The 14,664-nt window shown below is 37.3% G+C and overlaps 1 protein-coding gene across 5 annotated transcripts in view; it reads left to right on the top strand.

Moving 5' to 3' along the window:
• klc4 (kinesin light chain 4) overlaps positions 1–13,619 on the top strand; it is a 36,393-nt gene extending 22,774 nt beyond the window's left edge. For 3 of the 5 annotated variants that reach the window (XM_051094422.1, XM_051094424.1, XM_051094423.1), the window contains 3 exons: positions 11,235–11,353; positions 11,490–11,553; positions 11,656–13,619. In XM_051094422.1, the coding sequence (XP_050950379.1) occupies positions 11,235–11,353; positions 11,490–11,553; positions 11,656–11,739 (267 nt within the window). In that variant the 3' untranslated portion in view covers positions 11,740–13,619. Of the gene's footprint in view, positions 1–3,512; positions 4,662–11,234; positions 11,354–11,489; positions 11,554–11,655 lie in introns of those variants that run through there. The other 2 variants (XM_051094426.1, XM_051094425.1) reach the window with 1 other exon arrangement.
• Positions 13,620–14,664: the final 1,045 nt, after the last annotated feature.

Below are 14,664 nucleotides of genomic sequence, written 5' to 3'. Positions count from 1 at the left end.
CATCAACCACCCAATGAGCCAACCTCTGCTTTGAGACAGCATTCCCCATCTGCTGACCTCCAAAGCAAACAAGGAGCAGCTCAAAGCATCTGAAGCTCCGGGTGCGGTCCATGTAAGTGCGCAAGGCACGAACGGGACACAGCAATGTCAAGGCTGGGTCTGCCTCCTCCGGGGGCAGAGCTTGCAGGCTCACCACCTGATCCCTAAAGGGAGTGGTGGGAACCTTGGGCACCTAGAGTCACGTGAGAATCAGCCGGACCGAACTCAAGGCACGACTCGCTGACAGAGAAGGCGTGCAGGTCCCCCACCCTCTTGATGGATGTGAGCGCGATCAGGAGCGACGTCTTTAAAGACAGATATTTCAGCTCGACTGATACAAGCGGCTCAAAGGGGACCCTCCGAAGGCCTAATAGCACAACGGAGAGATCCCAAGAGGGGATGAGGTGCGGACGAGGGGGATTTAGCCTCCTAGCACCTCTCAGGAACCTGACGATCAGGTGATGCTTCTCGAGGGACAGGCCATCAACCGCATCATGATATGCAGCGATGGCCGCCACATAGACTTTTAAAGTGGAGGGTGACAGCCTCCGCTCCAGCTTTTCTTGAAGGAAGGAAAGCACAGAGCATCTCTGTGGGTCCTCACGGCGGGAGGAACACCAATCAGCGAACAGACCCCACTTCAGAGCATAGGCCTGCCTGGTAGAGGGGGCTCTAGCCTGAATGATGGAATTAATCACTGCCTGGGAAAGGCCAGTGAAGTCTGCCGAGTCCCGTCCAGAAGCCACACATGGAGGTTCCAGAGGTTGGGACGCGGGTGCCAAATTGTGCCTATCCCCTGAGAAAGAAGGTCCTTCCTCAGGGGAATCTTCCAGGGAGGGGCTGTTGCGAGGAGCGTAAGGTCGGCAAACCAGGTCCGGGTGGGCCAAAAAAGGCGCAACCAACAGGTCCTGCTCCTCGTCCTCCCTGATCTTGCACAGAGTCTGTGCAAGGAGGCTCACTGGGGGGAAGGCGTACTTGAGGAAGCCCCGGGGCCAGCTGTGTGTCAGCGCGTCCCTGCCGAGGGGGGCCTCGGTCAGGGCGTAAAACAGCCAGCAGTGGGAGGATTCCGGGGGAAGCGAACAGGACTACCTGAGCCTCGCCGAATCGACTCCAAATTAGCTGGACCACCTGGGGGTGGAGTCGCCATTCTCCGGGATGAGAGCGCTGTCGTGAGAGCGCATCGGCTGCACGATTCAGCTCTCCCGGAATGTGAACAGCACGCAGCGATCTGAGCCGCGTCTGACTCCACAGGAGGAGATGGCGGGCGAGTTGCGACATACGACGGGAGCGCAGACCACTCTGCCGGTTGATATACGCTACCGTCGGAACATTGTCTGCTCGGACTAGCACGTGCTTGTCGCATAACATCGGCAAGAACCGACGTAGAGCTAGAAGCACTGCAAGCAACTCGAGGCAATTGATGTGCCACTGCAGTTGAGGTCCTGTCCAGGAGCCCGAGGCTGCCTGCCTGTTGCATACGGCACCCCAGCCGGTCTTGGAGGCATCTGTGTCCACAATCACGTGCTACGACACCTGACAATAGAATCTTTCCTTTTCAACTTCATTCAATTCATTTTTACCATCACCATGTCCCTTTATTGATCTTTCGCAATAACACTCATAAAATGTCCCTGCAACTTATTAGCCTATCAGAAATACTCTTTGTCCTTGTCAACCTGTCAATTTTACACACACACATTGAGTTTGCTAACATATTTTTGTTTTAAAAAGTTAATTTACTCAGTTTAGTTCAATTGTAGCCACATTTGACTAATTCATTACCTGGCTTTGGAGGGCAATATTTGATCAAAATATCTTGTTTTTGTCATATTTAAAGCTCCATAAATCAGTGCATGTTAGATGGTTGGATGGATGGATGGGATTAAATATTAATTTTATTCCAGTATTTATAACTAAATATTCAGAATTTGAAATATTCATCATCTTATTTAAACACATAAACTGAAGCTTGAATTGAGAAGCAGCTATTTAGACTGCAGGCACAATAATGATGCAGTATTTCATGGTTGTGGGATTGATGTTAAGACAGAGACAGCGTGTGTTGGTCACTGCTGCACTGCAGTCTGTTCAGTGTGCCAAAGTTGCCATAGCCCCCTGCTGATGTCATATCCTGTGTGACATCAGTGCTGTGTGACTCAGCAGTAGCAGTCATTCTCTCCTTACCCACAAACCCTCATCACTGATGCTATCATTACTACTGTTATGATGCAAAGCTATGATTAACAATTACTTCACAGCTATTTTTGCTTAACCTATAATGTCTTGTTACCATATAATTAAACATCTATGATTATAAAGCAGAAGTCCCTAATCAAAAGAGTGCAATAGAGTCATATTCTACAAGTAAAAATCCCATTCGTTTTCAACATATTATTTTAACTGTAATGTAGAAATCGTTTGAGATGAACTATGGTAATAAACATTTATTTCAGTAAACATTATCTTTTGCAGAAACTAGTGTGACTTGAATTTCATATCTAAAGCATGTTTTATTTGGTAGATCTTCACTACTCACAATCCTAAAGATAAAAAAATTGACCGATCAGAGAAATCACTGTTGGAAAACCATGGAAAAAAAATCATGGTAAAAGAGCTCAACCTTCCATTCTTACAAATAATTGCAAATTACATAATACTGTAAAAAATAAAAAAACACAATTTGTTGGGTCAGCTTAAAATAATTTGTTACCCTACTGCCTTGAAATTTTAAGTTCAGTCAACTCAAATAAGTTTAGTCAGCTTGAAATGTTAAGTTGTACTAAGCAACAACTTAGATATTTGTGTTTGTTAAACTTAACAGATGGGTAAGTAACCCAGCTGCTTTAAAATATTAAGTTGATTTAACTTAAATATCTAAGTTGTCACTTAGTATAATTTAACATTTCAAGCTGAATAAACTTTTTTTGAGTTGACTAAACTTAAAATTTTAAGGCAGCCAGGTTACAAATTATTTTAAGTTGACTCAACAATTTGTTTTTTTTTTACAGTGTACTTGTTAGACTACTTACATACAGTATATGTAAATTTTTTTTTTTCAACAATATTTTTTTGTATGTATGTTTACAATAAGGCTCCACTTTTTAACATGTGTGAACTACAACTTGTGAACTAGCAATAAAAAATACTTAAAAAGCATCTGTTAATCCAAGTTCAACATTTACTGATACATTATAAAATCAAAAGTTGTATCTGTTAATATGATTTAATGGTTCTGAGTTAACATGGTTTTATTCAAGTCAAACACTAAACCATCAACCTAAACACATTCATTTATGCTAACAAAACAACTCCTTACAGGTTAAATCTGAAGATACTAATAGACAATATGTGTGTTTATGGACAGACTCACTGCCTGTTCTTGTTTTTCATTGATCTGCCCGTCTCATGTGTGCTTTTGTGTCCTGTCTCTCTCTCTGTGTGTGTGTCTGTCTCTGTCTCTCTCTCTGCATTAGGCCTAAGCTCTCCTCATCTTCCTCTGTCTGCTCTTACAACAAATCAGATCTGATCTGCCTGATCTAAATGGATTGCTGTGCGGTTTGCTCTCTGCTGGGCGAAGTGTGTGTGGAGAAAAGCCCTGCACAGCTTTAACTCTTTGCTGAGGCTGATGGGATATCAACTTACATTCGCTGTGTGTTCTTGCTGTCTCTTTCTCTGATTCTTCCGCACACTGACTGATTTCAGTCGTTTGCTCATTCCTCCTTATTCTCTGCGATGTCTGTTTTTGTGTCTACATTGTTAACTGTGTAACACTGATTAATTATCTGTACTATACAAGCTCAGTGAAACACACGTGTTGGACTAGCAGAGTGAAACTCGTGAACAGGCAAAATGTAAAGAAATTAGAAATTGGATTTTTGTGCTGTCAAGAAAATTCCCAATATCACTACAGTAGTGTAAAAAAATATAAGTTATTAAGGGATCATTGAGATTTTTATTTATTTTTTTTATATTTTTGAAGGAAGTCTCTTGTACTGACCAAGGCTGCATTTATTTGATCAAAAATACAGTAAATTTGTGAAATATTATTCCAATTTAAAACAGCTGTTTTCTATATGAATATATGTTAAAATGTAATTTATTCCTGTGATCAAAGCTGAATTTTCAGCATCGTTTCTCCAGTCTTCAGTGTCACATGATCCTTCAGAAATCATTCTAATATGATGATTTGCTGCTCAAGAAACATTTCTGATTATTATCAAAGTTGAAAACAGTTGTGCTGCAAAAATATTACATATTTTTGTGGAAATCATTAATTTTTCAGGATCCTTTAAAGAAAACAAAGTTCAAAAGAAAAACATTTATTTGAAATAGAATGTTTTATGTATTTAATCAATTTAATGTATCTCTGCCCAACAAAAATATTATTAAAAAATAAAAAATACAAATAAAAAATCTGATGGACCCTTAACTTTTGACTGGTGGTGTCCACTTCCAAAACAACAATTTACACATAATTTACTCACCCCCTTGTCATCCAAGATGTTCATGTCTTTCTGTCTTCAGTCGTAAAGAAATTATGGTTTTTAAGGAAAGCATTTCAGGAGTTTTATTCATATAATGGACTTTATTGGTGCCCCCGATTTTGAACTTTCAAACTGTAGTTTAGACGCAGCTTCAAAGGCTCTAAACGATCCCAGCCGAGGAAGAAGGGTCTTATCTAGCGAAACAATTGAAAAATTTAATTTTTTCGGAAAATAAAAATTTGTATACTTTTTAAGCACAAAAGCTCGTGTAGCACAGGCTCTGACATGCGCATTCACAACATACTGTTGAATCATGTCAAAAGGTCACGTAGACGTAGGTAGAACTACAGACACAGTGTTTACAAAGCAAACGCGCAAAGACTAAGAAAGCACAAGTCAAACACAAAAAGGTACAACGATGTCGGACGATTCTGAAGTTGTAGGAGAAAATAAGATGGAGTTTTTTGCCATACTCTTAACTTTTTGAGCCGGAGTACACAGACGATGAACTCAGACGTGATTCGTAGTAGTGATGGGAAGTTCGGATCATTTTACCGACTCTGACCTTTGAGTCTCGTTCAGCAAAATGAACAAATCTTTTTTAAGTCATTTCGTTCATTTTAGTAAAATCGGCGTCACGTGACAGCCCCATAAGATGAACGAACAACACGAAAAACCCGGAGACTCGAAACAGGTGAACTAATTCCAGTACAGAACCTAATAGGATGTTGCGCATGCGCGACTGAACGAATCACTCCCCGAGACGACTCGTTCTTCCCGAGTCACTTTAAAGATTCATTCAAAAGAATGACCCGTGGATCCGCATCCCAGAGCCTGTGCTACATGAGCTTTTGTACTTAAAAAGTATACAATTTTTTATTTTTCGAAAAAAATGACCAATCGTTTCGCTAGATAAGACCCTTCTTCCTCGGCTGGGATCATTTAGAGCCTTTTAAGCTGCGTTTAAACTGCATTTCGAAAGTTCAAAATCAGGGGCACAATTGAAGTCCATTATATGAAGAAAAATGCTGAAATGTTTTCCTGAAAAACCATAATTTACGACTGAAGACAGAAAGACATGAACATCTTGGATGACAAGGGGGTGAGTAAATTATTTGTGAATTGTTGTTTTGAAAGTGGACTTCTCCTTTCGTAAGCACACAGGTGCCTAAAGTACAGGCCAACTCTCAGATATATTAGTATTTAATCTGCAGTATATAGCAAAAGAAAAATAAAACATGGAAATAACAAATCTGAGACTGCTGACAACCTTGCATTCTTGACCCAAAAATAATCACCATAATAATTCAAGTAAAAGGTTACATTTAAAAATGAGCATAAATTTCACAAAACAAAGAAAGTCCTACAGTTTTGAAACAACATGAGGCTCAAAGAATGATTACTGAATTTTCATTATGTAATGAATTATCACTTTAAGAAGTCACAAATCTGTGTTGGTGACCTAAAAGTAGTGATAATTTTAAATATTTCTTCTTTGTTTTAATATATTTTCTTTGTTCATCATTTACATCTTCATTTCCAAGATGTATGGTCTCAGTCTTTTAGACAATGTTACATAACATAACAGTTATCATTTACAGTTTATTTATAGCTGTTTTTATTTTATACAAAATTTACTGATTCCCATCATATTTTTTCCAGTCCTAATCATGTTTAGTTTGGTCAAGAAGTGTTTTTTTGGATTGTGTCAAGTAAGCTAAACTCATTCTTCATTGGCTTTTGTGCTGCTAAAGACATGTGACTTTTAAGAAAGACCAAAAGTTCAGACAATATCTGCTCAATATGCCAATAACAGTGGCACGGCGAGTTTTACACTCACTGTTTCTTCAGAAAATGCTATTTTTGCAATTCCGTGTGATTCCGCTAATGCCGTTGAAATTACACACTTCATCTTTGGATGTATTACTGTATGTGTTCACCATTCAAATCAGTCAGGATTTGTGAATTAGTGCGGCTGCAGCGAATTCTTCACTAGCTGTTTGACTGAAGGCCTCACTGCAGATTCATAGGATGTTTGGACTGCGTGTGTAAATATATATATGTGGCTGTTTCTGCACGCTGATGTATGTCTTCATTAAGCTCATATGACATCTAAACCCAATAAAGGCTTGGAATTAGTGGCCTGGCATCTCTCTGTGTGCGTGAATGTAAATTATAAGTGAATGTTTTATTGAAGGCGCTCACTCAGCCACACGATGACCTAGTTTCTGTCCCCGGCAGCTTGCTTTTGCCTCAGTTTTCTTCACCATGACAGCGCAGAGCATGGATTAAAGTAAAACCAAAGGGTTATTTCGGGTCTCATGAGCATATGTGTTTGTGAAACATCTAAAAGCTTTTGATTTTATCATGATGTCAGATTTAGCTTTTTATTAAAGACTGTTTGCATAGCTAATGTCTTCTACTCCAAAATGGCAGTGTGTGGCTCAGATTTGATTTAATGCTAACTCAGATGTGGATTAGATTCAGGGTATTGGATTTCCACATCGACTATAAAGGAGTAATGCTATAGTTACCCTAGTAAAGCGTAGTTACATAACCTGAGAGCATGACGTGGTATATCTGTGAATACAAACACGTCCTGCCATCTGCTGGGCTCAGAGATACACTGCAGTGCTCCAGAGCTTTTTTTAATAAAAGGCATTTTTAACACGTATTCTGGCTAATATATGGGCTAGGCTGATAAATCAACCAGGATTTGGAGATTATTATGCTCAATAACTCTGTTGGCCAATAATCTTCCCAAACTGACCAATTAACAGAAGTAGGAATTCTCCTTCGTCCTGCAGTGATCTTATACTTTTGTTAGCATCACCCTTGTTCCCTCAACAAAAATGCAATAGCATATTTCCACTGGCTTTTGTATTCAGTGTTGGGGAAAGTTACTTTTAAATGTAATGCATTACGTTGTTGTGTTACTCCATAAAAAGTTAGTTTTTATGGAATGTGTTACGTTACTTTTGTGTTACTTTATTGGCACCTGGGCTGGGATTCCTTATTTATTTTTAATAACAAAAAACCCCAAAATTATATTTTTGTCGACTGTAAAGACCCTTTCACAGCTAAATTGAAATGAATAAGCCTCAGGCTGATGGAAGTGCCTCTGTCTCTGCACTTACTCCCGATTTCTTTCAAGACGGCGACAGGAGATGTCAGTAAATAAATGAAAACAAAGTAACTTGCATTACTTATTTGAAAAAAAAAATATATTTTCTTGTACATTTAAAAGTAATGCAATACTTTACTAGTTACTAGTTACTTTAACTCATGTTACTTGTAATGCATTACCCACAACACTGTATTTATTATTGCAGATACTCTGTGACTGGCAAAGGTTTATGATTTTTACACTTTTCGTTTATCAGAATAATCTCAAATAAACATGTTTTTGCCTAAATTCAATAAAAAGCAAAACGAATAAACAAACTACACCACAGTCACTCGACTTCCACATCACCATCGCTACACTTCTGACAACTCTTTCAATTACTTTAAAAATCTACAAGTTAACAGTTTACATTTGTGAGCGTGTGAATTAACAATCTGTTAACAATTGATGACAATCTCTGTAGTACAATTAAAGGAGAAGTTCACTTCCAGAACAAAAATTTACAGATAATCTTTGTCTTCCAAGATGTTCATGTCTTTCTTTCTTCAGTCGACAATAAATTAAAACAGGATTTCTCTCCATTTAGTGGACTACAATGGTTCCCGTGAGTTTGAAATGTAGTTTAAATGCAGCTTCAAAGGGCTCTAAATGATCCCAGCCGAGGAAGAAGGGACTTATCTAGCAAAATGATCGGTTATTTCCTAAAAAAAAAAAAATCGACAATTTATACTTTTTAACCTCAAATGTTTGTCTTGTCTAGCTCTGTGTGAACTCTGTGTATTCCGGTTCAAGAAAGATAGGGTAGGTTGAAAAACTCACATCTCACTTTCTCCTCAACTTCAAAATTGTCCTACATTGCTGTAGAAGTACCAACCCAGTTGAGACTAAATGAAAGTTTTTTGACATACCCTAACTAGAAAATGACCAATTGTTTCACTAGATAAGACTCTTCTTCCTCGGCTGAAATCGTTTAGAGCCCTTTGAAGCTGCATTTAAACTACATTTTGGATGTTTAAACTCACGGGCACCATAGAAGTCAATAAAGAAAACAAACATACTGCGCTTTCTGTCGTCTCAACAGGAGCGCTTCACAAAAATGAACCGAAACTCAGTGAATACATACCTCACAGACATGATACATATATCTATAGAAAGCTTTAAATTATAACTTAACGAAACAAAGCAAATCGAAAACAAAAACTCTTTCATTATGTAATCTGTAAAGATGCATTTCTCTCTAAAGGCGCGTCTAAAGAGTAGATGGCGAGTCAGAAAACACTAGTTTATTAATAAATAATTAAAAAATCTTAAAACAAATTTTATAACAATGATCCAAAGTAATATGACATTTAATAAGCTTGCAGGCTAACAGGTTAGCAATATGCTAAGCTAATATCCTGGGGTGCGTTTCCCAAAAGCATCGTTAGCCAACTATGGTCGCAAGTTCCGTCGTTACCAATATAGTTAAATGATTCGGTGTTTCCCGAAACCGTAGTTCAAGCAAACATTCGCAAACAGCGTCACAGACTTACATGGTTGGAACTACAGCTCTCGACCTGTTGTTAGAAACATAGTCTCTTGTTAGTAAGACATATGGGCTCAATATATTATGCTCTTGGGCACAATAAGCAAGCTGACATGCAGTACAGTGTATTTTTAAGCTTCCTCTGTAAGTGCTGCTTTTGAATGGTGCACATGTGCATAAATGCCTACACTGTAAAAATTATTTCTTGAGTCACAATTTGTTGAGTCAGCTTAAAATAATTTGTTACCCTGCTGCCTTAAAATTTTAAGTTCAGTCAACTAAAATAAGTTTATTCAACTTGAAAAACTTAGATATTTGTGTTTGCTAAACTTAACAGATGGGTAAGTAACCCAGCTGCCTTAAAATTTTAAGTTGATTCAACTCAAATATCTAAGTTGTCACTTACTATAATTTAACATTTAAAGTTGAATAAACTTTTTTTGAGTTTACTAAACTTAATATTTTAAGGCAGCCAGGTTACAAATTATTTTAAGTTGATTCAACAAATTGTTTTTTTACAGTGTACCGGAACCCCGGAGTATGACGTAAGAGGGAACCCGCGATGAATCAAAGATCAAATAAAATGAAATGACAGGCAACAAAAAATAGTAAATTAGTCATCAGGTGCCATGTTCAATATAGCTGCATTTTAGAGATCTCTAATAAGTTAAATAGCATAAATTATTACTCAGTGACGTCATTAACAACGGCCCTACATTGTTGAACTAATGTGGTTCAAACGACGGAGATGCGACCGTGTTCAGGAAACAGTCGTGACTAGCTAGTTCGTTTCCACAACAGTGCATCGTACTATGGAGGTTAATCAGCGAGTTACGTTGTTGTATGGGAAACGCACCCCTGAGCAGTTAGAGAATAAGACACATTTGTTAATTTCCCATTATACATAATTTAAAAGATATTTATTGTTGTATTTACAAACTGAAGATGACATGTCCCTTAATAACCAATAACATTGCAACTTTGACGTCATTGAATTTCAGTCAGAATTGTGCGACACTCAGTCGTCATTTACGGATACCAGAGGAATGAATGAGAAATGCCGTAAGCTGCTATAAAAAGTCATTGACTTCTCAGCCTTTTTTTTTTTTTTGTGGTACACTCTAAAAGTTGTTCAATCAAAAAAGTATTGTTTAGTGTAAAACATGTTGAAGATTAGCAGATAGCAGCTGTCGATTCATTAAATGATAAGCAGTTTCCTCTAAAAAGCTGTTTATTCATCATAGTACTGTCACGGTCGTGTGTGGAGGAAGACGTAGGACGACGAAATATAACAAAAGGGCTTTAATAAAATCTAAAAGGGGTACATCCAGACAGGAACAGCAGGGAACCACACACCAACAACTCTAAGATCCCACAACAAACACTGAACTGAATCCAACTTATAAAGGGGAGCTAACCATACAAAGACAGGTGTGGGTGATTAACCAATAAAGACTTAACAAGGAACGGAACAGGAAAGACCATATAAGAGCACAGAAGGGAGAAACCAACAAAACAGTCCACAAGGGTATGACAAGTACAGCCTCTCCTCCACTGACATCTAAAAAAAAAAAAAAAAAAAAAAAAACGGCCTCTGGTCTCCTTTTCCGTGTACTGCCAGAACAGAAGCGTTAGCTTTAGCCGTTACGCTTTTTCGGCTAATGGTTGCACTCTTGCCTTCTAGTAGCTCTGTCTCAGCCAGTGGCATCCCTAGGACCCATTGGACCAGGTGGACCCATTTGGACATGAAATGTATTTAAACAGGAACTTTCTTAATCTATAATCTGTGGAATCACTTCTGTCTCTTATATGTCAAAATCAATTGTTTACTGATCTGTATTTATTGCTGTAAAACTAAAACCTCCAGTGCTAAAACTCCTTTTTAAATAATTAAATACTCTATCATAATTAGCAGACAACAATAAGCAAGTTATCCATTGGTTTACCCTAAAAACGTAAACACCATGGTGTGTGTTTGTGGTGGAACTGCCTGTCTCACCAATAGTTCTCATACCAAAATATAACAACAGTTTTAACTCAGGGCTGTGTTTGTGTTCAGGACGGGTCTCTCAGAAGAAGCGGCTCTTTCGGAAAACTCAGGGAAGTCCTGCGCAAAAGCAGCGAGATGTTGGTGAAGAAAATTCAAGGAACAATGCCACCAGAACCTCGCAACACAAAGTGAGATGCACAAACACATTGATTTGTTGTACTGGTGATGATGACTGAACTTTAAACCCAGCTTTAGCAGCTTTACAGCCGGATACAGTAGAGTGTTGTTCTTTCATGTAAATGAGTTATTTTTCATCCCACGCAGTATGAAGAGAGCCGCGTCCCTCGGTTACCTGAACAGCAACGGAGATGACAATGACTCTTTTCAGGTGAGATGGTTTAGGGAGGTTGCTGTGTGAGCTTAGGATTTAATTTGATTTGTTTTAAAGGATTAATGGAGTAATACTGATTTGTTGGTTGTCCCGTCACAGGGTTCAGGAGCAGCGAGGACGTTGAGAAACAGCAGGCCTCTGAGCTCAAGCACAGTGGAGCTGTACAAAAGCACAGACCAATGAAAATACATACATGTTCTGAATCATTTCTCACTAGATTTGTAGGAGGCTTTGGTTCATGTGCTTTTAATCATTAACTTTTTTGGCTTTTTGTGGAGTTTACATTCTCTCACGCTCGTATAAATCATGCATGTTTCTTTTTCTTTGAGTAATAGTTCGTCCAGAAATGAAAACTCATCACTGACTTATTCTCATGTGGACCACAAAAACTAATTTAACTAACAGCTCTTTTTCCATAAAATAACAGTGAATGGAGATGGGTGCCGTCAAACTCCAAAAACAACAAAAAGCTCCATAAAAGTAACTACTTGTGCACTAAATTCTTCCTAAGTCTTATTGTACAGACCAAAACATGGAAGCTTGTTTCTGCCAGGGGGTTAGGAAAAAAAAAAAAACTTTTTTTCTTGCAAATCAGAGTTTATGTCTCACAGTTCTGAGAAAAAAGAATTGTAAGATTAAAAAAAAATATATATATATATGCAATTACCTGTAGTGAACTGTTAAATGTAAACTTGCAGTTTTTGCAATTTTTTTTTTTTTTTAATTGCAAGATGTAAATTTAAAATTGCCAGAAAAGTCAGAATTGTGAGATAAATGTTCCAATTAACCTTGGTGGAAAAAAAATTGAATCGCAAAATGTTAATTCAGAATTCTGAGAAAAAAGTCCAAATTGTGAGATGTAAATTCAGAATTGCAAGAAAAAAAAAATCTGATTTGTGAGATGTAAATTCTAAATTTCAAGAAAAAAAGTCAGAATTCTGAGAAAAATAAATGTTAGAATTGCTAGATGTAAATTCAGAATTGCAAGACACAAAGACAGAATTGTTAGATGTAAATTTAAAATTGCCAGAAAAGTCAAAATTTCAAAATAAAAGTTGCAGTTAACCTTGGCGGGGGTAAAAAAAACAGAATTGTGAGATGCTAACTTAGAATTCTGCGATAAAGTCTGAATTCCGAGATGTAAATTCAGAATTTCGAGAAAAAAGTCAGAATTTCGAGATGTACATTGAGAATTCTGAGAAAAAAGTCAGAAATCTGAGATGTAAATTCAGAATTCTAAGGAAAAAAAATGTTAGAATTGCTAGCTGTAAATTTAAAATTGCCAGAAATTTCAAAATAAAAGTTGCAGTTAACCTTGGCTGGGAAAAAAACTGAATTGTGAGATGCTAACCTCTGTGATAAAGTCTGAATTGTGAGATGTAAATTCAGAATTCTGAGAAAAAATATCAGAACTGCAAGATTTAAATTCCAGACAGTGACAGAATTACTTCTATCTTCTGGTTTCTGTCTGCAGTGCTGCTGAGTGGTTTGCAATTGTAGCTCGGTGTACCTTCGTTTTTGATGATGTAGAAACTATGGACTCTCTCTTTTCTAGCACTTTAGATATGGTTGTGATATGGTTGGATATGATTAAGGAAAACAGTATGTGTCAAGAGGTATAACTGTGGTGTAACAAGCACACTCGTGCTCTAAACAGCGCAGCCCAGAAGTATTTCGTATTGCATGGCATGAATGTACCCTATCCTACAGAAAAGCATTAAAAACTGCTAGATCAAATTACTTTTCGTCTCTTTTAGAAGAAATCAAACATAACAACAGGTATTTATTCAACATAGTGCCTAAATGAATAAAAAAATAATAATTAATTAATACAGCACAGCAGTAATGACTTTATAAACTAATTTACTTCCAAGATTGATACAATTTGAGATAAAATTGTAACCATGCAGCCGTCAACTACAGTACTGCATAGGTGCGCTATAGACCTCCTGCGGAACAATTCCACTTATTCTCTACTACAGGAGAGGAAGATTTGTATAAACTTGTTAAATCATCTAAACCAACAACATCAAAAGTCAGAATAATGACATATAAACTTAAAATACTAATATTTTAATATAAATGTAATATAAAAAAAAATTGAGATTAAATGTTGCAATTACTATTTTTTTCTTGGTGAACACAAGCTTTCATTCCAAAATGTATGTTTTTACTGAGGATGAAGAAATGAATTGCTGCCACAGCTCCAAAATCTAATGAATATGTGGTGGCACCTGTGTGGAAGAAAACATTTATGGTGCCTTTTAGACAGCCCGCGTACCTTGTGTGTAAAAGAGGAGCTTGGACATTTTGCTAAACATCTGCATTTGCAAAGTCAGTCATACAGATTTAGAAAAACAGATAGGGGTGGGTGATATGACCAAAAATTTTTTTTATTATTTAACTTTAACTATATATATCAAAATACAGCTATTGTTGTTGTTTTTGTTTGTTATTAAAAATAAGGACCATTAAGCACCAAGAAGCACATTAAAAACAATAGGACAAATATAATAAATATAAAACAAAGATACGAATAAAATAAAAAGTTCACGTTTTTCAGGTAAGGCTCTCTAATATTCAGGTACAATGATGACAAACTTGATTTTTTACCATAAATATAAATGCCAACATTACTTGCGAAACCTAATATGTCACAACGACAATATTTTATATGTTGAAAACACTGGAATGTGATGGCTGCTGTGGGAGGCTTTGTATGTACAGATCTGAATTATGTAATGAGTGATTTTAACCCCAGTGGGAAAGACCAGAAATCCACCTGGCTCATTCTTTTAGGTATTAAATATCCTTTTGCCACATATTTAGCCGTGAAACTTGACCTCCCGTGACAAAACCCGCAAGAAAACCCAGTGCACGAGCATTGTTCACTCAGAGCTCAAGAGAGGTGTTGAGTTCCTCCTGACCCGATTCATCAGCCATGCATGTCAGTCGTTTTATTTTCAGTCATTCTTTATGTGATGAAGATGTCCTAATTTATAGGTAGTGCCCTAATGTGTTTCTGTAACTGCACGTAATGTATTTTTTTTAAAAGCAACAATCTTGTCATTTTTGTCATTGCAAATTAAAATTTGGAATATAAATGGA

The sequence above is a fragment of the Labeo rohita genome, chromosome 22, assembly GCF_022985175.1.
Source record: "Labeo rohita strain BAU-BD-2019 chromosome 22, IGBB_LRoh.1.0, whole genome shotgun sequence".
Lineage (NCBI taxonomy): Eukaryota > Metazoa > Chordata > Actinopteri > Cypriniformes > Cyprinidae > Labeo > Labeo rohita.
Note: the sequence above shows the minus strand (reverse complement) of the source record. Positions and strands in the feature narration are given on the sequence as shown.